The sequence below is a fragment of the Caretta caretta genome, chromosome 13 (genome assembly GCF_965140235.1).
Source record: "Caretta caretta isolate rCarCar2 chromosome 13, rCarCar1.hap1, whole genome shotgun sequence".
Classification (NCBI taxonomy): Eukaryota; Metazoa; Chordata; order Testudines; family Cheloniidae; genus Caretta; species Caretta caretta.
Window position 1 is genome coordinate 35,305,630 of NC_134218.1, and position 24,471 is coordinate 35,330,100.

General features: G+C 59.9%; 3 protein-coding genes across 7 annotated transcripts; 1 reads left to right on the forward strand and 2 right to left on the reverse strand.

Moving 5' to 3' along the window:
- Window positions 1–583: 583 nt before the first annotated feature.
- PNP (purine nucleoside phosphorylase) lies at window positions 584–12,202 on the reverse strand. 3 transcript variants are annotated; one of them, XM_075118892.1, is made up of 6 exons: window positions 11,941–12,202; window positions 8,389–8,561; window positions 8,026–8,129; window positions 2,644–2,819; window positions 2,072–2,262; window positions 584–1,684 (listed from the first exon to the last, which is right to left on the reverse strand). In XM_075118892.1, exons 2-6 carry the CDS (start codon window positions 8,432–8,434, stop codon window positions 1,470–1,472), a joined length of 732 nt encoding a protein of 243 aa, XP_074974993.1. In that variant the 5' UTR covers window positions 8,435–8,561; window positions 11,941–12,202; the 3' UTR covers window positions 584–1,469. The 3 variants fall into 3 exon arrangements, with proteins under 3 accessions (XP_074974993.1, XP_048675384.2, XP_048675385.2); XM_048819427.2 differs by lacking the exon at window positions 11,941–12,202 and adding an exon at window positions 10,978–11,087; XM_048819428.2 differs by lacking the exon at window positions 11,941–12,202 and adding an exon at window positions 10,978–11,085 and having other exon boundaries at window positions 8,389–8,558.
- Window positions 12,203–12,807: 605 nt separating this feature from the next.
- On the forward strand, window positions 12,808–17,825 carry PIP4P1 (phosphatidylinositol-4,5-bisphosphate 4-phosphatase 1). Of its 2 annotated transcripts, none has more exons than XM_048819430.2 (7): window positions 12,808–13,037; window positions 13,376–13,566; window positions 13,984–14,090; window positions 14,459–14,564; window positions 14,941–14,993; window positions 15,381–15,471; window positions 16,228–17,825. In XM_048819430.2, the coding sequence occupies exons 1-7, from the start codon at window positions 12,875–12,877 to the stop codon at window positions 16,234–16,236; spliced, it is 720 nt and encodes a 239-aa protein (XP_048675387.1). In that variant the 5' UTR covers window positions 12,808–12,874; the 3' UTR covers window positions 16,237–17,825. The 2 variants fall into 2 exon arrangements, with proteins under 2 accessions (XP_048675387.1, XP_048675386.1); XM_048819429.2 differs by having other exon boundaries at window positions 12,809–13,037; window positions 15,714–17,825.
- Window positions 17,826–19,104: 1,279 nt separating this feature from the next.
- On the reverse strand, window positions 19,105–24,448 carry APEX1 (apurinic/apyrimidinic endodeoxyribonuclease 1). Of its 2 annotated transcripts, none has more exons than XM_048819421.2 (5): window positions 24,306–24,448; window positions 23,666–23,789; window positions 23,198–23,385; window positions 20,631–20,823; window positions 19,105–20,368 (listed from the first exon to the last, which is right to left on the reverse strand). In XM_048819421.2, the coding sequence occupies exons 2-5, from the start codon at window positions 23,724–23,726 to the stop codon at window positions 19,854–19,856; spliced, it is 957 nt and encodes a 318-aa protein (XP_048675378.1). In that variant the 5' UTR covers window positions 23,727–23,789; window positions 24,306–24,448; the 3' UTR covers window positions 19,105–19,853. The 2 variants fall into 2 exon arrangements, with proteins under 2 accessions (XP_048675378.1, XP_048675380.1); XM_048819423.2 differs by lacking the exon at window positions 24,306–24,448 and adding an exon at window positions 23,915–24,034.
- Window positions 24,449–24,471: the final 23 nt, after the last annotated feature.

The following is a 24,471-nucleotide window of genomic DNA, read 5'->3' on the forward strand; positions in this document are numbered from 1 at the left end:
CACAGACACAGCGGGCTGGAAGGGACCTCGCACGGTATCTAGTCCAGCCCCTGCACTGAGGCAGGGCCAAGTGACCCTAGACCAGTCCTGATGGTGGTTTGTCCAACCCTGTCTGCCACACAACGCTCCCATTAATCCAGCCATGACTCCTGCCATGACTCCTGCCCAGACTGGGAGTGGCCCAAGGAGTTCAGATACTCAGAGGGGAGGGCTAAAGGGGTTCACATGGGGATGGATGGACAGGTAACTTGGGGGACAGAGATGGGGGATGTCATGTGACAGCTGATTGGCGATAGGGCCTTCCCCCCGCCAGCCCGGATTCTGGAGGACCCCACTCAGGGGGTTTCACCCAACAGTAGCCAAGGGGGCAGGCGGCCCAGCACTGTCGCAACTGGCACTAACCGGCCAAAGACTCAACCCCTCCCTCCAGTATACAGTGGTGGAGGGTCACTGTGGAGTGGGGGAAAGACAGGAAGGGATGCAGAAATAGACCACACCCCTCACAAGCCAAGCCCCGCCCCTACAAGACAACACATCAGCCCGCCTCAAAATGCTTTCAAAGAAACTGAGCCGTGAGACCCCCTTGTTCTGTCATTGCTGTATTGTTAGCAAGGTGCAGCCGTGGAGTGGTCCTATGATAAAATGCAGCAGGGCAGGGAGGGGCAGAGCCGCCTGGTGTGGAGGGGAGCCAAACCCCCAGTTCACTGGGGGCTCCCCATTTCTGTGGCAGCTCTCAATCATCCCAGCTGCAAACTGAGCATTGGTAACAAAACACATCACTGCAGAAGAGCCAGAATGGTCCAACGTGGGAATGTGAAGAGGGGGCCGGCTCCTGCCTGCACCAAACATGGCTTGGTGCCTGGACAGGGTTGGGCAGCCATCCCCGCCTCCTCGGCGCTGAGCCGAGGGTTGGTCCCTTCCCAGCTGTGAGAAAGGGGGTTCGGATAACACCCCCGAGACGTTCCCCCGCCTGTGAGCAGGCGGCACAGGCTCAGGCGAACCGCCCAGGGGATTTAAGAGTGGCGTTCGCCATATCTCAGTCTACGCGGCCGAATGCAGGGTCTTTTGTGGGGTCACTAGCCAGGTGACACTCCCCAGTAGCACCAGCAATTGAGGCAGGTGCTTTCGGGTGGAGCATCCCAGGCTGCATCCCTGGAGGGGGGCATTAGTGGGGGTTGGAGCTGAGACATGGGCTTGGGCAGGCATCCCATGGTCTGCGGGACTCCAGCAGCCACGCTGTGAGCACCACAGGACACCAGGCTCGGACGCCCCCCCATGGGGGAAGGGATGGGGTCAGGGGCTGCCTGAGGGGGGCTCTGAGCTGGGATCAGCGTACATGGGAGCTGGGAGCAGCGGCCACAAAAATCAAGAGTGGGGAGCAGGCTGGCAGAGCAAGCCGTGGGGGAGCGGGCAGGGCAGCAGTTTGCAGTGGAGGCAGGTGCCAGGGGAGGGGCCCCTCCCCCGGCCGGCTACACCAGGCCATTGCCCTTCATGCGCTCCACCAGCATGGAGACCAGGCGCTCCAGCTTGAGAGCAGCTTGGCGCCCGGCCTCCAGCACCTCGGCATGGTTGGCCTTCTCCCGGGTCCCGTACTCCAGCACTGCCTTGTTGGTGATCAGAGAGAAGCCGAAGACGCGCAGGCCGCAGTGCCGGGCCACAAGCACCTCGGGCACCGTGCTCATCCCTGGGGGCAGAGCCTGTGTCAGTCTGCAGGGGGCGACAGAGAGCCGGCGATGCCCAGCCCCCGCCCGCAGCTGCTTGCCCTTCCCGTTCCCTCCTAAGCTCTGTTTGCCTCTTTCCCTCCCTCTCCTCCCTCCTATCCCTTCCTTTGCTACCTCCCTCCCTGTTCCTTCCCTCCCCGTTCCCTCCTCTGTCCCGTCCTTCCTCCCTCCCTTCTTTCCCTCCCTCCCTGTTCCCTATGCTGCCCCATTCCTTCCCGTCCCTCCCTCCCTGTTCCTTCCTCTGCCCCATTCCCTTCCTTCCCTCCCTCCCTGTTCCCTCCTCTGCCCTGTTCCTTCCTTCCTGTCCCTCCCCATTCCCTCCTCCTTTCCACTGCCCTCCCTCGGCTCACCTACGGCATCGGCCCCAAGCTGCTGCAGGAAGCGGCACTCAGCGATGGTCTCGTAGTTGGGCCCCCCCACGGTGCAGTAGACACCCTCATGCAGGCTGGGGCCATAGCCCAGCTCCCTGCCCACTGCCAGCGCCAGGCCCCGTAGCTGCTCGTCGTAGGAGTCCGACATGGCTGGGAAGCGGGGCCCGAACCTATGCAGGCAGGGGAGGGGAGAGAGCTCGTGGGGGGGAAGGAGACGGAGGCGCACCCCCATCCCTTCCCAGAGCAGGGAATGGCCCTGGGGTCCCTTGTGCTGGGCTCTGGCCAGGACTCAGGGTCCTGTCCCCACCCAGGGGCGCCCACCCATTTCCCGGGCTTTACACTGCTGCCACTACTGGCCATGGCAAGGGAGGAGCTGTAGGAAAATACTGGGGGGTAGGGGGCAGCAGGGAGGGAGGGCACTGGGTGCCCAGGGCAGCAGGAGGGGGCCGGGTGCCTGGCAGTGCAGGGCAGCGGGGGGGCAGAGCAGCACGGGGGGCAGGGACGGGAGGTGCAGGGTGCCCAGCGGGGGGGGTGGGAGGGGCAGCTCCTACCTCTCATCATAGGGGCCGCTCAGCGGGTTGGTGCCTGCCAGTCCGGGCATGTTGATGTGGTCCCGGATCACCATGATGTCACCCACCTGATACCCGCGGTTGAGGCCACCAGCCGCGTTGGTGACAATCAGGGTCCCTGCGCCCAGCAGGCGGAAGATCCGCACCGGGAACGTCACCTGTAGGGGGGGAGGGGCATCCAATGCCAGACGCTACCCAGCCCTGGGTACCCCAATACAGCTCTGCTGGTGCCCCTCACCCCCAACCCGCAGCCCCCCTCCTCTCCCCTTTCCCCATGCCCCCCATTCCTGAATCGCAGCCCCCCTTCCCTCCTCCCATGCCCCTCACTCCTGAACCACAGCCCCCGCGTGTCCCTCACTCCTGAACTGCAGCTCCCTTTCCCTTCCCCCATGCCCCTCACTTCTGAACTGCAGCCCCCTGTGTCCCTCAGGGCCGGCCGTAAGGAAAATGGCACCCTAGGTGAATTTATATTTTGGTGCCCCATGAGTTTAAGGATGTAGTACTTTCACGACAGCGTGTTGGGGGGTGGGGCTGTAGTGAAAACTCTACGGTTTTTTTGCGGATAACTTAGAAATTAGCTGTTGATTTCACTGTACACACACAAATATTTCCATCAGTAATAAATTTACAAATAGGGAAAGCAAGAAAAATGCTGCTTGAAAACTTGTTAGAGTCAAAATTCAGTGATCTAAACTTCTGAATTGGGCTTGTTACAAATGGACTAGTGAATGAATAGTTAAATCAACAAATCCTTTCTGGTTTTCGGATAGTTATTTTGTATATTTTGACATGTGATACTGACACTTAGTGGGTTTTGCTGTTTTGTTGTAGTCATGTTGGCACCTGGATATGAGAGCCACAAGGTGGGTGAGGTAATATCTTTAATTGGACTGACTTCAGCTGGTGAAAGAGACAAGATTTCAAACCCCACAGAGCTCTTCTCCAGGTCTGTGAAGCTCAAAAGGGCTTCTCTCTTTCACCAACCAAAGTTGGTCCAAACAAAGATATTACCTCAGCCACCTTGTCTCTCTGTGTTTTAACAGCTTTAAAGCCTGAACTCTTTGAATCTCAAGTTCTACTGTTATTAAAAAGTTATCTGACCTGCCCCCGATAATTTCCCACAACTGTGAAAATTACAAACTATAAAAAGACAAAAAAGCTTAAAAATAAAGTTTATATTACACATCAACGTTATAAAAAAATAAAAAGTGCATTCTACCAAGCCTATTTATAAGCCAGAGCAGCAGAGTTGAAGTGTGTGTGTGTGGGCGGGGGGAGGGGGGGGGGAATGGGAAACACTTATGCCCAAATACATCTGTTAGTCTCTCAGGTGCCACAAGGACTAACAAATTTATTTGCGCATAAGCTTTCGTGGGCTATAACCCACTTTCTCAGATGCATGGAGTGAAAAATACAGTGGGCAGGTATAAATATACAGCACATGAAAAGATGGGAGTTGCCTTACCAAATGCGGGGTGAGTGCTAACGAGGCCAATTCAATTAGGGTGGATGTGACCCATTCCCAACAGTTGACAAGAAGGTGTGAGTATCAACAGAGGGAAAATTATTTTTTGTAGTGATCCAGCCACTCCCAGTCTACAAGCTGTCAGGAACAGTATCCCCGATAATGTCACAGCAAACCTGGTAGCTGAGCTTTGTGACTTTGTCCTCACCCAGAACCATTTCAGATTTGGGGATGATTTATACCTTCAAGTCAGCGGCACTGCTGTGGGTACCCGCATGGCCCCACAGTATGCCAACATTTTTATGGCTGACTTAGAACAACGCTTCCTCAGCTCTCGTCCCCTAGCGCCCCTACTCTATTTGCACTACATTGATGACATCATATGGACCCACGGGAAGGAGGCCCTTGAGGAATTCCACCAGGATTTCAACAATTTCCACCCCACCATCAACCTCAGCCTGGACCAGTCCACACAAGAGATCCACTTTCTGGACACTACAGTACAAATAAGCGATGGTCACACAAACACCACCCTATACCGGAAACCTACTGACCGCTGTACTTACCTACATGCCTCCAGCTTTCATCCAAACCACATCACATGATCCATTGTCTACAGCCAAGCCCTAAGATACAACCGCATTTGCTCCAATCCCTCAAACAGAGACAAACACCTACAGGATCTCTATCATGCATTCTTAAAACTACAATACCTACCTGGGGAAGTGTGGAAACAGATTGACAGAGTCAGAAGGGTCACCTACTACAGGACAGGCCCAATAAAGAAAGTAACAGAACACCACTAGACATCACCTACAGCCCGCAACTAAAACCTCTCCAGTGCATCATCAAGGATCTACAACCTATCCTGAAGGACGATCCCTCACTCTCACAGACCTTGGTAGACAGGCCAGTCCTCGCTTACAGACAGCCCCCCAACTTGAAGCAAATACTCACCAGCAACTACACACCACACAACAGAAACACTAACCCAGGAACCAATCCGTGCAACAAACCCCGTTGCCAACTCTGTTCGCATATCTATTCAAGGGACCATCATAGGACCTAACCACATCAGCCACACTATCAGGGGCTCATTCACCTGCACATCTATTAATGTGATATATGCCATCATGTGCCAGCAATGCCCCTCTGCCATGTACGTTAGCCAGATTGGACAGACTCTACGCAAAAGAATAAATGGACACAAATCAGACATCAAGAATTGTAACATTCAAAACCCAGTAGGAGAGCACTTCAATCTCCCTGGACACTTAATAATAGACTTAAAAGTAGCCATTCTTCAACAAAAAAACTTCCAAAACAGACTTCAATGAGAAACTGCAGAACTGGAATTAATTTGCAAACTTGACACCATCAAATTAGGCCTGAATAAAGACTGGGAGTGACTGGGTCACTACAAAAAATAATTTCCCTCTGTTGATACTCACCCCTTCTTGTCAACTGTTGGGAACGGGCGATGTCCACCTTGATTGCATTGGTCTCGTTAGCACTGACCCCCCACACTTGGTAAGGTAACTCCCATCTTTTCATATGCTGTATATTTATACCTGCTTACTGTATTTACCACTCCATGCATCTGATGAAGTGGGTTTTAGCCCACAAAAGCTTATGCCCAAATAAATTTGTTAGTCTCTAAGGTGCCACAAGGATGCTCATCGTTTTTGCTGATACAGACTAAGGGTATGTCTACACTACCCACGTTACGCAGCAGTGCCCCCACGCTGTGCCGTGGGCAGTACAGACACGCTTTATCGCGGGAGTGCGATGGTAGCTTTATCACCAGGAGTGCGGCTCCCGGTGATAAAGCGTTGTCTATACTGGCGCTTTTCAGTGCTAAAACTTTTCACACCCCTGAATGTTTTTTCACACCCCTGAATGACAAAAGTTTTAGCACTGAAAGTGGAATGCAGACACAGCCTTACACAGCTACCCTGCTGAAACCTATCCCCACTAGAGTTCTCTCTCAGCTTAAACGCCTGATTGAAACTGTAAATCACAACCACCACACAGGTTTCAGAGTGGTAGCCGTGTTAGTCTGTATCAGCAAAAACAAGGAGGAGTCCTTGTGACATTTTAGAGACTAACAAATTTATTTGAGCTTAAGCTTTTGTGGGCTATCACACATTATCCTCAGTTCCATCCTCACACTAACAGCAGGAACCCGTGACTTCCAGAGGATGAATTAGGTTTGCAGGATATGGGATTAAGATGGGAGTAAAGAAAGGAGTTTCCTTATTCTTAATCTTGATGCAGCATTGAAATGTACACAACATTGTGCTCAACAGTTTAGACCAGGCCCTGCCCCAAGGAATTTCAGTATACTGTTAAGTACAACTTGTAGTGGAAACAGAAACTGTTGAAAAAAGAAAGCCTGAGGGTATGGGTAAGCAATCAGGGATTGAATGAAAGGTAAATGGGTTTCAAGGAGGTCACAGCAGGCAGGCAGACACCACCCACTGTGATTCCCATACCCACTCCTGTTCAGGTTGGGGGTAGGGGAGGAGGCACATGGGGGCGTTGATCTCAGTGTCACACTCATTTATCTCCTATGCACCTCCCTGCCTGACTCTGGGGAGGCAGCAGCCCCCCTGGGACCAAGAAAGTGAAGCCTCTGAACCAGGGGAGCAGGGAGGACAGGACCTTCAGCTGCTGACAGGGGGGAGAGGGCACAATTTAAAGGTCCCTCTCCATCAGCTGGAGTGTCATACAGCGCTCTCCCCAGGCAGCCCAGCCTTCCCCCTTGCCCTCAGGTCCCCTATGGGAAAACAACTGTTCCCTCCTCCCTCCCATACCTAACCTCTCCCTGCAGAGCTGAAGCAGCAGCCCTTCCTCCCTACTGCTCCCCGGTGCCTCCAGCAAGCAGGGGAGGGAGAGATCAGCAGACAAATCCTGGCAGAAAACTGGGGAGGAGGGGTAACATGACCCCGCGCATGCCCCCCCATGTGTCAGCTCTCTGCAGCGAAGGGATGGGATGGGAGCAGGCAGGCTGCAGCAGCGCCCCTCGTGGTGCTCACTGTGTGGAGCTAAATATGCGCTCCAGTCCTGCGGGCAATGCCAGGGGAAAGAGCAAGCCCTTCCCTGGACAAGTGGGACTCTTAGTGGGGAAGGGGAAGAGAAGGGGGGGTGGACCCTGGCCTGCTCTACACTAAAGCACAACCAGAGAGCTGGACTGCTGCAAGCCCCCAGTCAGCCAGAACACACAGAGACAAGCTGCACACACACTCCTCCTTCAACACCATCCCCCCACCCCCGACATCAGGCAGGACCCAGCACAGCCTGCCCATGGTGTCTACAGGGGGCCCCCTGTGCCAGGAGAGTGGGGGGACCCCACCGGGCACCCACCCCTGCTCCTGCTCCTCTGGGTGAGTGAGTGCCTCAAGCTGCAGCTTGGATGTGTGTGTTTTTCTCTCTCTCCCCGCCCACCCTGGCTGGGCTGGCAGTAGGGCTTCCCCTCCTTAAGCCCAGCTGGCTGGCCACAGGTAAAGTCACAAGGGACCTATCAAATGCGCCCCCATCAGCACCGTCGCCTTGGGCAGTTGCCCTTATCGCCCTGGTCAAAGGCCAGCCCTCACTCCCGAACCGCAGCTCAGCTCCCCTCCCCTCCCCCCATGCCCCGCAATCCCGAACCACAGCCCCCCTCCCGTCCCCCCATGCCCCTCACTCCTGAACCGCAGCCCCCCTGTGTCCCTCACTGCCGACTCGCAGCTCCCCTCCCACCATGCCCCTCATTCCCAAATCGCAACCCCCTCCCCTCCCCCCTGACTCCCAAACCACAGACCCCCATTCCCCTGTGCCCCTCACTACCGACCCACAGCCCCCTGCTAGCCCAGCCCTGGGCTCCCCCCACACCACCTTCCCCACAAGGAGCCACTCACCTTCCACAGTGGGTACCCCTCATACATGTGGAACCGGCCCTTCATCACCACGCAGCTTACCCCCGCCAGCATCCCGAACACCAGCTTCCCAGCATGGCCTGCCACTGCCAGAGACGGGAAAGGGTTAAACGCCGGCCCCAGGGCATCTTACACAGTGTAGGTCCTGCCTCGCCTCTGCACCCCCTGCCCCTCACGCTCTGCACCCCCTCGCCCGCTGCACCCCCGCCCCCACCACTCGCCCTCTGCACCCCCCTGTCCCTCGCCCCATATTGCCCATTATACAGTATAGCGGCCCTTTCCCCTCCCGCACCCTCTTCTGCCCCTTGTGCCCATTGTACAATATAGCTGCCCCTCACCGGGTACCTGTGCTCTGGGGAAAGTTGGGAATGTCCGTGTAGTTAAAAACCATTGGATCCTTCACCAGGTCAGCCAGGCCCCCAAGGCCAGAGCCACAGATAATGGCCAAGCTAGGCCGGTGCTTGGTGTGATCTAGCAGCCATTCGGCTGTTTCCTTGTGCTGCTCATACGTGTACCTGCTGGGGGAGAGAGACGCAAGAGAGTTAAAACGAGTCATGTGTTTACACTGCAGGGCCAATCCCCTCCAGCAGGGGGCGCAGGGATATACACACACACACACACACACACACAGAGCAAGTCCGATCCCCTCCAGCAGGGGGTGCAGGGACACACACACACTCATTCACACATATATACATACACAGCAGGGTTGATAACCTCCAGCAGGGGTGCAGCCACACACACAGAGAGTAGGGCTGAATCCCTCCAGTAGGGGGCGCAAGGACACACACACACACACACACAGCAGGGCCGATCCCCTCCAGCAGGGGTGCAGGGACACACACATACTCACTCACACATATATACACACACAGCAGGGCCTATCTCCTCCAGCAGGGGGCGCAAGGACACAGGGACACACACACACACTCATCCAGCTCCCAGCCCATCTCAGCGGCCTGGCAGGGGCTGACATGGGGCGGGAGCGCGGTGCAGAGCTGCAGGGGTACAGGGGGCTGGAGCCGGGCTGGGCCAGAGGGAGAACACCAGGGTGGGAGCAGTGGCCACGGTAGGGCAGGACGGAATTGCAGAGCAAGGGGAAGAGACAGGGCCAGAGGATGGGCGAGGCGCCAACCCCAGGGAGGCCAGGGCGAGGGCAGGGACCTCTGAGCTGCCAGGCTCCTGAGCTGGTCCCGCAGGGACCTGCCTCCTCTTTGTCCCTAGGAGAAGGGCCCCAGCCTGGCAGGACACGGCACTTTACCAGCACCATCCACCCTGCGTGGGCTAGCGTGGAAATCTCCCCCCACCCCAGCTTTGCCGGTGCCCCTCACTCCAAACCCGCAGCCCCCACTAGTCCGGGAGATAGCCGGGGCCTGATCTCCTGTCACTGGAGGGTGGAGAAGGGTGCTGGGGGTAGGCAACCTGCACAGTCAGGCAGGCTGGCCTGGGATTGCTCCCTGGCCTGTTGATCGTTAACTAAGGGGTATGTGGGGAGGGGCGGGGAGCAGGGTCAGCTCAGGCCACTGAAGGGGAAGTGGCTGCCCCAGGGGCCCATTACTCCGCAGGACCGGGCGCTAGCAGGGCACCACCTGGGCGGTGGTTTCCCAGAAAAGAGAGACGTCTCTACCCCGATCCCTGCCGGTCCCCCCTCAGCCATTATTCTGCAGGGCCCTGCGCTGGCAGGCTGCCATCTGGGCGGTGGTTTCCCGGAATAGAGAGACGTCTCTGCCCCGATTCCTGCCGGTCCCCCTCCTACTCCCCCACAATTGAGTCATACACTGGGTTTTGGAGGGAAATGTGTCAAGCTGGCTGTTTGGGTCAGGCGGCTTTGACTCATCCGGGTGCTGGGGGAGCCTGGAGGCGCCATAAACATGAGAATCTGGTCTTAGCAAGGGGTGGAATAGCAGGGCGCCGTGGGTTGGGACTGAGGGGCACCAGTAAACTCTCCTTGCAGCTGCCAGTGGCTGGATCAGAGCCAGCACCCCCTGGACTGGAACAGCCCCATGCCTCATTCCCCGCCCCCCTGAGCCAGCCAATTCCCCCCCACCCCACCGCCAGCAGGGCATTAAGGGGTTAGGGAGAGTCTCACATTCCCTGCAGGAGCAGATGGCCCCTCACCCATTACGAGTGGGTCAGAACTAGCCCTATTGCACCAGGCTGGGGTCACTGTGCAGGGCTCCGCACAGCTAGGGGCCCTGGGCTGCAGGGGGAGTACAGCAGGGGGCGCTGGGCAACGGGGGGATATAGCAGGGGGCACAACAAGGGTGCTGGGCTGGGGGGCCGCAGCCAGGGGAGTACAGCGGGGGCGCTGGGCAGTGGGGGGGCACAGCAGAGGGTGTTGGGCTGTGAGGGCACAGCAGGGGGCACTGGGCTGGGGGGTGCAGCAGGGGGCACATCAGGGGGCTCTCTCCCCAGGCAGACCATTTGCCCTAGAGCAGTGGTTCTCAAACTTTTTTACTGGTGACCCCTTTCCCATAGGAAGCCTCTGAGTGCGACCCCCCTTATAAATTAAAAACACCTTTGTATATATTTCACACCATTATAAATGCAGGAGGCAAAGCAGGGTTTGGGGTGGAGGTTGACAGCTGGCGACCGCCGATATAATCACCTCACGACCCCCTCAGGGGTCCCGACCCTCAGTTTGAGAACCCCTGCACTAGAGGATCACCTCAGACCCTCCCTGGGGTCCTGGCCCCAGTGCCAGCCGCTGTCAGTGCCAGGGCTAATTAAGGCTCCCCCAGACTGCCCGGCACACCCCACAGCGCCAAGACACCCCCTCAGGGCATCAGTGACAGAGATCCCAGGCGACCTGCTCCCCCCCCCCCGTAACCACTAGACAGCACTCCCCTCCCATCACTGGGGATGGGACCCAGGAGTCCTAGTTCCAGCCCTCCTGGAGAGGACCCAGGAGTCCGCCCCTCCCCCCGCGCACACCTGCGCTCCTCAGACGCTGCCGGCTCCATGGCGGGTCCGGGCGATGCTGAGCCGGGCGCGGCCGGGCCCGGGTGACTCCGCCTGCTTCGCCCCGCCCCCAGCCCGGCCCCGCCAGCCGCAGCCCCGCTCTCTGCCCCGCTCCGGCAGAGCCCCCCACCCCGCCCGCCAGCCAGCAGCCGGGGAGACCCCCCCCCCACCCAGTCCCCCAGCACCGGGGAGAGACCCCCATTTTAGCCCCCCATTCCCAGCGCCCAGGGGAGATCCCTTATTCTAGCCCCTCAGCGCCAGAGACACCCCCCTTTCCAGCACTCCAGCATCAGGGGAGATTCCCCCCCTACTGCCCCACCATTCCTAGCCCCTCAGTGCCCAGAGGAGACCCCCCCATTCCAGCCCCCCAGCATCGGGGGAGACCCCATAATTCTAGCCCCTCCCCATTCCCAGCCTCCCGACGCCAGAGACACCCCGCAATCCAACCCCACTACTCCCAGCTGGCCGGCAGCAGACACCCCCCCAATCCAGCCCCCCGGCGCCAGAGACACCCCCCTTTCCAGGCCCCCTACTCCCATCCCCGCAGCACCAGAAACACCCCTTTCCAGACCCCGTACTCCTATCCCCCCAGCACCAGAGATATCTCCATTCCAGCCCCACTATTCCTAGCCCCCCAGCACCAGAGACACCCCCCAATCCAGCCCCCCTACTCCCAGTCCCCCAGCGCCAGACACCCCCCTTTCCAGACCCCGTACTCCTATCCCCCCAGCACCAGAGATATCTCCATTCCAGCCCCCCAGCACCAGAGACACCCCCCAATCCAGCCCCCCAGTGCCAGAGACACCCCCCTATCCAGCCCCCCAGCGCCAGACACACCCCTTTCCTGCCCCCCTATTCCCAGCCCCCCGGCGCCAGAGACACCCCCTAATCCAGCCCCCCTATTCCCAGCCCCCCGAAGTCGAGGAGAGACCAGACCTCCCGATATTCGGGGATTTCTCTTATACATGTAACTGTAACATCCGCCGCCCCCGATTGTTCACCCTCTCCCAGCGCTGGAGCGACCCCCCGACCTCCCGCAGAACGCCCCCGCACCCCACTGGGGCCGGGGGGCTCGGCCACAGGCTTCCCAGGCAGTAAACGGCGGGCTTTTACAGCGGGGCTGGGGCCAAGCTGAGGGCTCGGGGGGTGGCCCCTGCCCCCGGCGTGCTCAGTCCCGCCCCATAGGCCGAGTTCCCCCTTCCCCCGACAAGGAGCCTGGAGATTGCGGAGGGCGGGGCTATAAGGAGGGTCGTTGACAGGCAGTGGGAGGGGCCCTGGCAGGGAGTGGGTATGGCCAACGGGGTGAGGCCCGGCTCAACTGACAGGGGAAACAGCCAACGAAGCGCACTGCGCCTGGAAGGCGGGAGCGGAGCAGCTAATGAGGGCGGGGCTTGGTGGGTCGGGCGAGTTCGACGGTAGCCAATGGGCGGGGGCCGGAGGGGTCGTGCGAGATGTAGTTGCTGCTTCTAGCCAATCAGACGGCGTGAAAGCGCTGACGATACGACGGGCTGAGCGATTGGCCAATCAGAGTTTTCATCATGTGGGACTGATGGCCAAGGTCCAGCCAGTAAGAGAAGCCCCCGGGATCATGTGGGGGAAGGCGCCGTTAGTCGAGCCATTCAGGGAGCCCAGTTCGAGTCACATGAGAAGGGTGACGAATCCAGCCAATGGGTGAGGAGCATTGATGTCACGTGCTGGCAATTGGCAGCCGCCAGTCAATGAGAGAACGGCTTGAGCTCACGTGATGTTGGTGTCACATGACTGCTACCCGGTCGCCTCTTGGCCAATAGGCGGCCGTCTCCCTCTCACGTGACTCAGGACATTGCTGCGGGGAGCCGGGGACGGGCGCTACGGCAGCCGGGAAGCGGCGATGTCGGGGGACGGCGAACGCTCCCCGTTGCTGCCCGCGGAGCTCGGCGAGCCGGGCACTCCCGGGGCGGGCGGGGTCCTGGCCGGGCCTGGCGGGCTCGTGCCCTCCGCGCCGCTCCCGCCCTACGGGGGTCCCGCCGCAGAGAAGCCGGCCCCGCCCCATGGTGATTGGCCCCGCCCCCACGACCTTGCAGGGGAGAGGCTAATGGGCGTGGGGGAGGGGCGGTGTGGGCGGGGCTAAGGCTGAGTGGGCAGGGCTGTGGGGTCTACAAGTTCTGGGGAGGGGTTAGGGGTCTTGATCGATGGGGCGGTAGGGGGCTGCAGCTGTCAGGGAGGTCTTGGTGGGCGGGGCTAAGGGAACTGGGAGGAGCTATGTGGTTTGTTGGGTGGAGCTAATGGCTGGAGGGTGGGACTGGGGAGGAGCTTTGGGAGGAGAGTGGGGCTAAGGGGCCTAGGGCAGGCTGACTTGCAGGTGGCTGTAGCCTATGGTTCCCGCACCCAGGCTTCCCACCATTCCTGGATGGGCACCCAGCTGTGCTGCATGGCGAAGACCCCCCGCCCTACTCACCCATGGCCAGCCCCGACAGTGGCAGCACCCCCATGATCACCTGCCGCGTCTGCCAGAGCCTCATCAACGTGGAGGGCAAGATGCACCAGCATGTGGTGAAGTGCAGCGTCTGCAACGAGGCCACGGTGAGCTGGGCCCCACTGATTTCACAGTCTTCCTGTGGGGGGCTGGATCTCCCATTCACCTCCCCGTGAGGTCCCACTACCCTCTTCCCCCACCATATGCCTGTCTCTGTCTCTCCAGTGAGCCCGGCAGGGGTCCCTGAGGGGCCCCCCAGGAATGGGAGGGATTTGGGGGTTGTCTGTCGGCCCCTGGCACGAGGTGTCAGGGGATGGTCTCTCTGTAGAGCTGGAATGGCAATTCTCAGCTCTGAAGACTCCCTTGGGATCTGGCTGGAGCTGGGAGACCCCGAGGCTTGGACCAGGGGAAGTGGAGCAAAAGGCCTGAGATTGCTGTGCCCCCTCCAGAGCCAGGGGTGGAACCCAGAAGTCCTAGCCTCCAGCACCCCCCAGGCTCATGCCTCCTCTCTGTTTCTGCCGCAGCCGATCAAGAATGCCCCCCCGGGGAAGAAGTATGTGAGATGTCCCTGCAACTGCCTGCTGATCTGCAAGGTGACATCCCAGCGCATTGCCTGTCCCCGGCCCTACTGGTGAGCCATGGGGGGGGTCCCAAGCCGTGCTGGGCAGCGAGGAGGGGTGGCACTGAGGGCACGTTGGGCCTGGGTGATGCTTCCCGGGGTACCTGAGTGGGAGGAAACCTGTCTGTGCCCAACTGGCCTTAACTTCAGGAATGCAACTTCCAGTGTAGACACAATCCTCTCGCTCTCAGCCATGCAAATGTCTCACATGGTGAATTAGTGTGCAGCTATCTGACCCCGGGGATCCCTGTAACCTCCTGGCCACACTCTGTGCCCCCTACCTGTTGGCACCAGCGGTCCCTAGGTCACAGCCTGGCTTGGTACCCAGGACAGGGCAGGGCTCCGGTTTCATCCCTGTTGCTTTCTCTCACCTGCTGCAGCAAAAGGATCATTAACCTGGGCCCAGTGCACCCGGGGCCTCTGAGCCCTGAGCCCCAGCCTGTGGGAGTGCGGGTCATCTGTGGACACTGCAAGAATACTTTCCTGGTAAGCAGGGGCAGCCAGGACTCCTGGGTTCTGTCCCTGGCTCTGGGAGGGGTGTGGGGTGTAGTGGGTTCAGCACGGGGGCTGGGAACCAGGACTCCTGGGTTCTGGCTGTGGGAGGGGCGTTGGGTCTAGTGGGTAGAGTAGGGAAAGCTGGGAGCCAGGACTCCTGGACTCTATTCCAGCTCTGGGAGGGGAGTGGGGTCTAGTGGTTAGAGCAGGAGACGGTGAGGCTGGGAGACAGGACTCCTGGGCTCTGGCTGTGGGAGGGGCATTGTGTCTTCCTGAGTTCTGGCTGTGGGAGGGGCATGGAGTATAGTGGGTAGAGCAGGAGGCTGGGTGTCTCATGTATGTTTCTTTCTGGTTCTCATTCTTCCAGTGGACAGAGTTCACAGACCGCACCTTAGCCCGCTGCCCACACTGCCGCAAAGTGTAAGTTTCTTGCCCTGAGACCCATTGCCCCGGGCCACAGCTACAGGACAGAGAGAGACCTGGTCCTGGGGGTGGGGCTGGGCCCATGTGGGCTGGGGAGGCTGAGGGGTGGAAGGGGCTGTGAAAGCGAGGCCGAAGTGTGGGGTCTAAGGCCATGGGGAGTGGTTGAGCTCAGAGGCAGGCCTTCTGGGTTCTCTCCCCAGCTCTGGGGAGGGGTATGGGGTCGAGTGGGGCTGGGGGCCAGGACTCCTGGTTTCTCTCCCTGGCTGTGGGAGGGGAGGGGGCCAGGACTCCTGGGTTCTCTCCCTGGCTCTGGGAGGGGAATAAGGTGGCAGGGGACCAGGACTCCTGGGTGTCCATGTCTGACTCTGACTCTCTCCCCCGCAGCTCCTCCATCGGGCGCAGGTACCCCCGGAAGAGATGCATCTGCTGCCTCCTCCTAGGTGTCCTAGTGGCGGTAGCTGCCACAGGCCTAGCGGTGAGTGTGTGACCGGGGCAGGGGCAGGGGAGCGGGCCGTGCTGACGGAGCCTTAGGACGGTCTAAGTCGCCGTGCTGCCCTGGGAGAAAGGGGGCATTGAGTGGGGAAGGGTCTTTTGGACATAGAACCCAGGAGTCCTGATCCCAACCCCCCTGCCCCCTCAACCATTAGACCCCCCCCTCCCCGCGCAGAGCCGGGCTGGAACCCAGGTGTCCTGACACTGCTGTCTCTCTCTGCGCAGTTCGGCACGTGGAAGCATGCCCGGCGGTACGGTGGGATCTACGCCTCCTGGGCGCTGGTCATTCTCCTGGCTGTGCTGTGTCTGGGCCGGGCCATGTACTGGGCCTGTATGCGAGTCAGCCATCCCGTCCAGAACTTCTCCTGAGCCGCCCCCGGCCCCTGCTGTGGGGAGCCCCGCCCATCTCAGCCAGCTTCTGCCCAGCCCCCTGGTCCGCTCCTGTGCCCCTCGCCTTGGTCCTGCTCCCCTCCCATCCCGCCTGAGCAGGAGACCCCCACAGGACGTGACCAATGGAGGCAGCTGCGGTGGTATCAAGGGCAAGGGGCCCCACCAGCCCAAGAGGGCAGTTGGACTATGGTAGCTCTGTCTGGACCAACCCAAGAGGGAGTTGGATTACAGTGGCTCAGCTGGGACCTACCCAGCCAAGGGACGCTGAGTGACAGAGATGGGACCTGACACCCGCCCCCCAGCCAAGAGACACTGGGCAATGGAGATGGGACCCCCTTTCGCCCCCAAGGGACACTGAGCGATGGAGCTGGGACCCACCACCCAGGAGACTTCACGCACCCGAGGGACGCTGGGCGACGGAGCTGGGACCCACCACCCCCACCCGACGGACACTGGGCGACGGAGCTGGGACCCATCACCACAGAGACCTCACAGACCCAAGGGACACTGGATGACGGAGACGGGACTCTCCACCCTTGAGACCCCGCGCACCCAAGGGACACTGGATGACGGAGACGGGACTCTCCACCCTTGAGACCCTGCGCACCCAAGGGACACTGGATGGTGGAGCTGGCACCTACCAGCCCCGACACCCTGGGTAACAGAGCAGCGACTCTCTGCCCAGGATGAGGTGGCCAGAGGGAAGAAGGAAGCCCCCATAGCTGCCAAGTCACTGGGGGTCCCATATCCATCCTGATGGGGACACTGCCACACCCAGCACCCCCTTGGCCTGCAGGGAAGTGGGGCGGGAGGGGGGCCCCCCAGCTGTGGGGGCATTGAGTACATTCTGGGGGGGCTGGGACCTACTGGGGACGGGAGCTGACACCAGGGACAGGGGTGATGAGTAGGATTCAGCTCACTGCTGCTTCATGGTGGGTTCATCTCTTAGGCCACTGTTCACCCCACTGATCTGTGCTCTGTCAGGCCTGCCCCCCAAACCAGCCAGTCCTCTGCCCTGGGGCCACATCAGAGCTGGTGCTCTCTTGAGGGAACAGACCCCATGTCCCATTCCCTTCCTCCCTGAAGCAGCCAGTCCCTGCCCTGGGGCCAGATGGGAGCCGGTACCCCCTAGAAGGGAAAGGCCTGTGCCCTAGCTCTGTTTAGGGACCAAAGCTAACCTTTATTTGGGTGGGAGAGCTGGAGGGGAGCAGCCCCTGCCCTGATCCTCCCCCACCCCACCCCGATGCCCGGGGGGAAGCTGCTCTGGGTTTGCTCTCTTCCCCCCCCCCCCCCCCCCCCAGCTGCTCTGGTTCTTTGCACATTCCTGCAGGGGAGCCAATGGGTAATGCCCCTGTCGCATGGGGCCCCTGAGCCTTCCCAGCATGCCTCCGAGCTCCCCCACAGGGCCACCCCTTCCCATCCAGCCCCTGCTCCGACTGGGCTGATCGCTGCAGCCTGGGGAGCAGAGCGCTGCCCCTGTTGCCGCACGTGGGGGGTGTGATCCTAACTCAGCCCCCTAACTCCTCCCCTCCCTGCACGGCCCAGCACCAGCTCCCTTGGTTGGGGACCCTCAGGGGGATGGGGTAGTGGGGTGGAAAGGACTGGGGGTGATCTGCCTGGAGGGTTGGTGATGAGGGGAGCCTGGTGCTGGCCTCCCCCTCGGGGAGGGAGAGCAGAATGTCTCCGGCCTCGGTTCTTCAGGGATCTTTGGGGGGCTGGGAAATAGGGTTCACCCCCTTTCCCAGGACTCCCTGCTGCTCTGGCTTGTACATACTGACCACTCCCCTGTACATAGCTATTTAAATCCAGCCCCAGGCTTCTTCCCCCATTTCCCCTCTGCCCCCCACCCCGTGCAGTGCTACTTTAAGCCGGTGTGTCTGTCCCGGGGGAGGGCTGGCCCAACTGATGGATGCCCTCACAGTGTAAATAAAGAGATTCCATACGGCACCTGCCTGCCTGGCTCCATCACTCTGCCCCATGGTGACCCTGGCGGGGGGGGGGGGGAAGAGGGCTAGGTCTGGGGGTCCCATTGCCAGCTTGAGAGCCCGCCAACTCATTACACCACAGGGGCAACAACAGCCAGGGACAGCCACTGTGGTTGGAGCAGGGGGGCCCCATACTTCTGAGCCAGCCAGCCCGCACTGTGGGGCCTGATCTGAGCTGGTACCCCCTAGAGGGGAAAGGCCCTGTGTCCCATTCCCTGCCCCTGAGCCAGCCACTGCCCTGCCACAGGGCTGGATCGTGGCCGGCGCCCCCTAGAAGGGAAAGGCCCCATGTCCCATTCCCCACCCCGAGCCAGCCAGTCCCCTGCCATGGGGCTAGCGCCCCCTAGGTTGGCAGTGGTTGAAGGTATCTGAGGTTTCCAGCTAGGGGGCTGATTGGAGCTCAGTCCCCTGAGTGCTGGCAACCCCTAGAGCCTCCTGCTCCTGGCTTGGATGGGGATTTCTGGGAGGGGAGTGGGGTCTAGTAGTTACAGCAGGGGCCTGGGAGCCAGGACTCCTGGGATCTCTTCCAGCTCCGGGGGGTGGGAGGGGCAGGGTGTGTAGCAAGAGTCCTGAGAGAGAAGCGTCCTGTAGACAGGCTGGTGTCTCCACCAAGCCAGGGCTGGATCCACCCCTTTGCTGGAGACGTGGGGGGGCCCCCTGAGGGTGTCCCTCTGTAGGACCCCAACTCCTCCTCAGCCCACGTATGGCTGAACCAGCTGCAGGTGGATTAAGGCACCCCCTGTCCATGCCTTCCTCCCTCCCCAGGGCTCTGCTCACCAAACCTCTCCTTCAGGTGTGGAGTTGGTTCCCCCAGAGCAGTGGGGCTGGGAGGGAACACCCCATTGAGATGTATGTAACAGTTCCCCCTCTCCCATCAATAGGTTCAGGCTCTCGGCAGAACCAGGCAATGTCAGTCATGCTCATGGTTGCTTCCCCCATCACCCAGCAATGGGCTCAGGCTGTCGGCAGACCCAGGCAGCATCAGTCACACGCAGAGCAGCTCCCTCTTACCCAGCCATTATTTCTGTAACTGGAAGCTGAGTGTCTGCGGGGATCCCTCCGTTCTAGGCTGTGATGTCCCAGGCAGGGCCTTCAGTCCAACTCTGCTTCCCCACAAAGCCCCCCTTCACTCGCAGCTGCCTTCTGCGGGACCCCAGCTAGAAAGGCCAGTGGGCAGCATGAGGGTGACTGTCTCCCAGCTCTGCCTCACTCTCCCCCAGGGCGAGATGAAACACAGCATCTCCTTTCAAAGCCTTTAATCAATGCTCCTCACAGCTCCGTGCCCCCCCGCAAAGAATGGGGGGCTGGTTTAAAGGCAAGGCAGCAGCTTAGTTCTACAGGTAAAAAACAGTTCCTGGGGTGAGGAATTCTCTGGAGGCTAGGATGGGGGGAGGTTGGTATAAGGGGGGTTGCTTGGATGGCCCTCCAAGTTCAGGGGCCTCCTGGCCTCAGACTGGGGGTCACTGGGTGAGTTTGGGGGTTCAGGGCTGAATTTGGGAGGCTCATGGTCTTTCAGATGGGGAGGGATCTGCTGATATTCTGGGATTTACTGCACCAGGGCCCACAAGTTGGGGGGTTGAATCAGGTCTCATTTGGGGGGAAGTCACCCCTGATCTTGGGGGCAGGGGCTTTCCCTCTACTCTACCCGGCCTCACAGGGACGTATAGGGGCATGTGAGTCCAATCCTTTCTTGCTCACAAAGCCATAGAAGTGTACGGGCCACCCTGCTCACAGGACTAGAGAGAGAGAGAGGGTGCAGGGCCACATACGGCCATATGGATCCCCCACCTCACACAGGGCCATAGAGAGGTGTATGGGCCCACTCCCACAGCTATAGAGGGGGTGTTGAGCCCATATCTAGCTGTATGGCCCCAACCCCCCCGTCATAGGGCCATACAGGGGTGTCAGAGCCATAGCAGGCTGTATGGCCCACCCTCCTCCCGCCCTCCTCCCAGGACCATACAGGGGTGTTGGGACCATATCAGGCTGCTCACAGGGCCATGTAGAGGGTGACGGGGCAGTGGTCACTGCCCATGGCCTGGGAGCGGATCTTGCTGTCGCACAGCGCCCCCAGCAGGCGCATTGAGACCAGGAAGTAGTCAAGGCGCCAGCCCACATTCTTGGCGCGGGCATTCATCATGTAGGTCCAGAAGGTGTAGGCGTGGGGCGTGTCAGGATAGAGGTGGCGGAAGGTGTCAGTGAAGCCGGCTGCCAGCAGCTCCCCAAAGCCCTGGCGCTCCTCGGGCGTGAAGCCTGCCGACTTCTTGTTGCCCTTGGGGTTCTTCAGGTCGATCTCGGCGTGGGCCACGTTGAGATCCCCGCAGAGCACCAGGGGCTTGCGAGCATCCAGCCCCTGCAGATAAGCCCGGAAGGCGGCATCCCAGCGCTGGCGGTACTCCAGCCTCACCAGCCCCCGGCCCGCGTTGGGCACGTAGGCCGTCACCAGGAAGTGCGAGGGGAACTCGGCCGTGATCACACGGCCCTCCTGGTCGTGCTCCTCCTCGCCTGCCGAGAGACAAGGGGCTTGCGTCAGAGGCCAAAGGGGAGAGGCCCTGGGCATAGGGGGCATGGCAAGGGTCAAGGGAAAGGGACAAGGGGAAAGGCCAGAGGGCCTGTTTGAGGCTGTAGGTGGCACAGAGAGGGATTGGCAGGCAGAGGGCCTGGCAGTGGGCAAAGAGGGGTCTGCAGGCAGAGGTTGGTAGGGGGTGTGGTGAGCAGGGAGCATGGGCTCAGCAGGCAGAGGCTGGGGGGTGGGGCAGGTCCCTACCAATGCCATAGGTGATGCTGAGCGGTTCTATCTTGCAGAGCAGAGCCACCCCGCTGTAGCCCTCCTTGGTGCCGGCGCAGGCCCAGTACTTGTGGGGATACTCGGGCATCTCCCGCATCTCGGGGGGCAGCAGCTTCTCTGCACACTTGGTCTCCTGCAGGCACAGTACATCGGGGTCCTCCTCATGCACCCACTGCAGGGGGAAAGCGGGGTCAGCGGGGCTGGGAGCCTTTCTCTGGGAACCTCATAGGATGAGGAAGAGAACCCAGGTTTCCTGCCCCACAACTCCACCCCACTTCCCTCCGGCTCATCCCCTCCCTCGGAGCACCTGTGTCCTCCCTGCCCCTGGCCGTGGATTTCCGGTGCTGGTTGCTGGGGACCAGCCGGACCAGTGACAGCACTTTCAGGCCAGTAAAACCACTTCCACGCTACGGACAGTCACAGATCCAAGGCCAGAAGGGACCAGTGGGATCATTTCGTCCAACTGCTTGGATAGCACAGGCTGGCGAACCGCCCCGCAACAATTCCTAGCGCAGAGCTGTTCAAAATTGCCAGGGATGGAGAATCCACCACGACCCTTGGCACATTGTTCCAATTAGTCACCTTCATTATTGTAACCCTTATTTGTACCCCTTATTTGTACAAAAATGTACCCCTTATTTCCAGGCTGCATCTGTCTAGCTTCAATTCCCAGAAGTAAAATAACCTCTCTGCACCTACTCCAGATTTGCCTGTTTCTTCATCCCGGAGTCGTATGACTCCAGCGGGCCCCAGCAATGCCCTACGAGCTCCTACCCAGCTGCTTATCCACCCTCATCCCAACCCCCAAATCTTTTTCAGACTTCAGACCCATTTGAACGATCCCACTGGAACCAAACTGGGTACAAATCCAGTTGTGGACCAGGCTCGAGGGAATCAGCCATTCATGAACCCAAGTTAACTGCTTCAGTTTTTTATAGCGGCATCATTTTCCCCCTGTCCAGCAGGATTTGGGGGATGACGAATGTCAATTTTGAGTTAAAATTTCATTCTGGGTTAGGAAAAGCAAACATGTTTGGAAATTTAGGACACCCCCATGCTCCAATCCCCATTTACCAGCCAGGAAATGTAACAGAGGCAGGATGCCTAGGATTCAAATTGCCTGTTTTTCCCCTATTCTAGGATGTCTCCAAGAGTCTCTAATTTGGAGAAGAGTTAGTGAGTGCCCAAGGGACCTAGGAGTCCGGGGCAGTAGAGCGGGAAGGTCCACTAAGAAGCTGTGCGTCTCTGCCATTACGTGACTTTTCCAACACAAGCCAACATTCCCACAGCCCAGCCGTTGTTCACTGCGCTCAACTTGGAGGCACAAAGCAGGAGAGGAAAATGGAATAAATCTAAAAATCCAAAATTTCTAGATTTGCAAAAAAATCCTGAAGTAGTGAATGTGGGAATCCAAACTCCAGGTGGAAAATCTGACCCATGAAATACACTGCGAAATCCCCCGCAACCTGGAAGATTTTTTCGGCAGGGAAAAAATCCCAATCCCTAACTCGGCTAGAGCACTTCTCAGCAGAGCTCAAAGCCCCTTCCAAAGGAGGTCAGAATCCTTATCCCCACTGCATAGGTGGGGAAACAGGCATGGGAAGGGGAAGGGACTAGCCGAAGGTCACCCGGCAGGTCAATAGCAGAGCTAGGGAGAGAACCCAGAAGTCCTGGCTCCCAGCCCCACTGCTCTGACCCACTAGATCCCACTCCACTCCCCTCACCTAGCTGGGATAGAACCCAGGAGTCCTGGCTCCCAGCCCCCTCTGCTGTAAGATCTCTAGCTGTAATCACAAGGCCACACTGCAGCCTCTGCAGGGCAGGGCCGTCCTTACCCATATGCAAATTTCCTGGTGCCTTACGCAGCTGTGTGCTGCTCCAGTGGCAGCCCATGCCAGCCAGGAAAGCTGCTCCTGCCCTGCTTCTTCCCCATGGCCCCCGCCCCTGCTCTGCACCAGCACCACCCCCACTCCACCCCTTCCCCTAAGCAACATCCCGGGGGACTACAGCAGGGGTCAGGTACGCCCTACATTCATGGGGTAGCAGGAAATGGAGCGACCCAGCCACAGCTCGCTCTGCATCGCTGGTGTGTTCTGGGGGGCAGTTCCCCCCTTCCCCTCAAGTCCCCAAGGCTAGGAACCAGGGGAGCAGAACGGAGCGGGCTGGGTCACTCCACTTCCCACCGCTCCTGGAGTGCGGGGTCGGGCCTTCCCTGCACTCACCGGGCGGCAGGAAGTGGAGCGACCCGTCCGCAACCCACTCCGCCGGCTCGTGCTGGGGGGCGGTTTCCCCCCTGCCCCCCGAAGCCTGCTCCTTCCCCCCCGCGGAGGCCTGGGGCCAGCCCCTCCCCCCGTGGGGGGGCTGCGTAGGGCACCAAAATGTCTAGGGACAGCTCTGCTGCAGGGACAGGGGTGGCCTTAGCCCCTGGCACCTTGTTACTACCAGGTGTAGACCAGGGCCCCAACACGGGTGGTCCAAATCGGGGAGGAGCTGCCTAGCCCAGCGAGGACTGGGAGAGCTCAGCGCCCTGAGAGAGCTGCTCCTACCTCCAGGCCCTTCTTCTTGACCCAGGCCCGGAGCCCATCCACGTTCCACGATGTGACCTTCAGGGTGTACTTCTGCCCACCGGGGGAGGTGAGCTTGTCGGGCGGATCCTGGTACAGGATGGGGCCCTCTGCCACCTTCTCCTTGGGGCCCTTCGCTGCCCCCTTCTTGCTCTTCTTTGCCCCGGGCTCTGGGGAGCAGGAGAGAGAAGGAAAGCTGGGACGTGGTGCTGAGCAGCTGGGGGGGTGCCAAGAACATAAGGACGTAAGAATGGCCCTAGTGGGTCAGACCAAAGGTCCATCCAGCCCTCCTAGCATGATACACAAGGAATGATGAGGGAGTGCCATTCCGCATGGACTGGAGCGGGGCTCAGAAGGGGACCCGTGCCGCGAGGAGTGCAGTGGGGAGCACAAGGGAGCACCAGGGAGCAGGGAGGGGTCGCCGTGCCACAGGGAGCGGGCCGCGGTTACCTGTGGCCTCGAACTCGTCCGTGCTGTCCACATCCTCTGCCTTCTTCCCCCGTTTGGGCATCTCACTCCACCAGCTGAGGAGCCGACACTGCCAAGCTGCGAGCCGCAGGATCCTGAAGGCAGCCTGTGGGGGGAGAGGGATGGGCACAAGGCAATCAGCACCAGGGGCACAGGCCATGGACCCAGCAGTCCAGAGAACCAGGGAGGACAGGCCAAAAGCCCATTCCTGCTCCCCAGCCAATCACAAACCTTCTTGCGTTATAGTCGCCCCAATCCCTGGCCAATTACAGAGCTCCTTGCACAATAAACCCCCCGCTCCCCGGCCAATCCCAATCGCAGTCCTCCTTGCACAATAAACACCCATCTCCCCTGCCAATTAACACCCACCCCCCGGCCAATCATAGCCCTCCTAGCATGATACACACCCACCCGCTCCCGGGCCAATCACAGAGCTCCTCGTACAATAAACTCCCTGTTCTCTGGCCAATAGCAGCCCTTCTTCCACACCAAACACCCACCCACTCCATGGACAATCACAGAGCTCCTGCCACAATAAACAACCAACCTCCCCGGCCAATAAACACCCACCTCCCTGGCCAATCGCAGCCCTTCAGCGCAAGAACCCCGCCCCCTCTCTCACCGTCCGGCTCCCGACCACTCAGGACCCGCTCCGAGCCCCGCGCGCCGCACAACCCGTCTGAGGACAAAGCGCCGCAGGCTCCGAGCGGGACACGTGCGGGCACGGTCACGTGCAGGGGAAAGGGCGGGGCTAGAGCGCCGCGCTGTCACGTGCTGGAGCCCTGGGG

What these genes read in the sequence shown, in the direction of transcription:
- APEX1 (XM_048819421.2), bottom strand. Translation starts at nt 23,726, where the DNA reads ATGCCCAAACGGGGGAAGAAGGCAGAGGATGTGGACAGCACGGACGAG. An exon ending in GGACGAGTTCGAGGCCACAG is followed by an intron (nt 23,386 to 23,665) that starts GTAACCGCGGCC and finishes CCTGCTCCCCAG; the next exon opens with AGCCCGGGGCAAAGAAGAGC. An exon ending in TCAAGAAGAAGGGCCTGGAG is followed by an intron (nt 20,824 to 23,197) that starts GTAGGAGCAGCT and finishes TTCCCCCTGCAG; the next exon opens with TGGGTGCATGAGGAGGACCC.
- PNP (XM_048819427.2), bottom strand. Translation starts at nt 11,006, where the DNA reads ATGGAGCCGGCAGCGTCTGAGGAGCGCAG. An exon ending in CAACTTTCCCCAGAGCACAG is followed by an intron (nt 8,130 to 8,388) that starts GTACCCGGTGAG and finishes CGTCTCTGGCAG; the next exon opens with TGGCAGGCCATGCTGGGAAG. An exon ending in AGCGGCCCCTATGATGAGAG is followed by an intron (nt 2,263 to 2,643) that starts GTAGGAGCTGCC and finishes CTGCCTGCATAG; the next exon opens with GTTCGGGCCCCGCTTCCCAG.
- PIP4P1 (XM_048819429.2), top strand. Translation starts at nt 12,875, where the DNA reads ATGTCGGGGGACGGCGAACGCTCCCCGTTGCTGCCCGCGGAGCTCGGC. An exon ending in GCGTCTGCAACGAGGCCACG is followed by an intron (nt 13,567 to 13,983) that starts GTGAGCTGGGCC and finishes TTTCTGCCGCAG; the next exon opens with CCGATCAAGAATGCCCCCCC. An exon ending in TGCCCACACTGCCGCAAAGT is followed by an intron (nt 14,994 to 15,380) that starts GTAAGTTTCTTG and finishes TCTCCCCCGCAG; the next exon opens with CTCCTCCATCGGGCGCAGGT.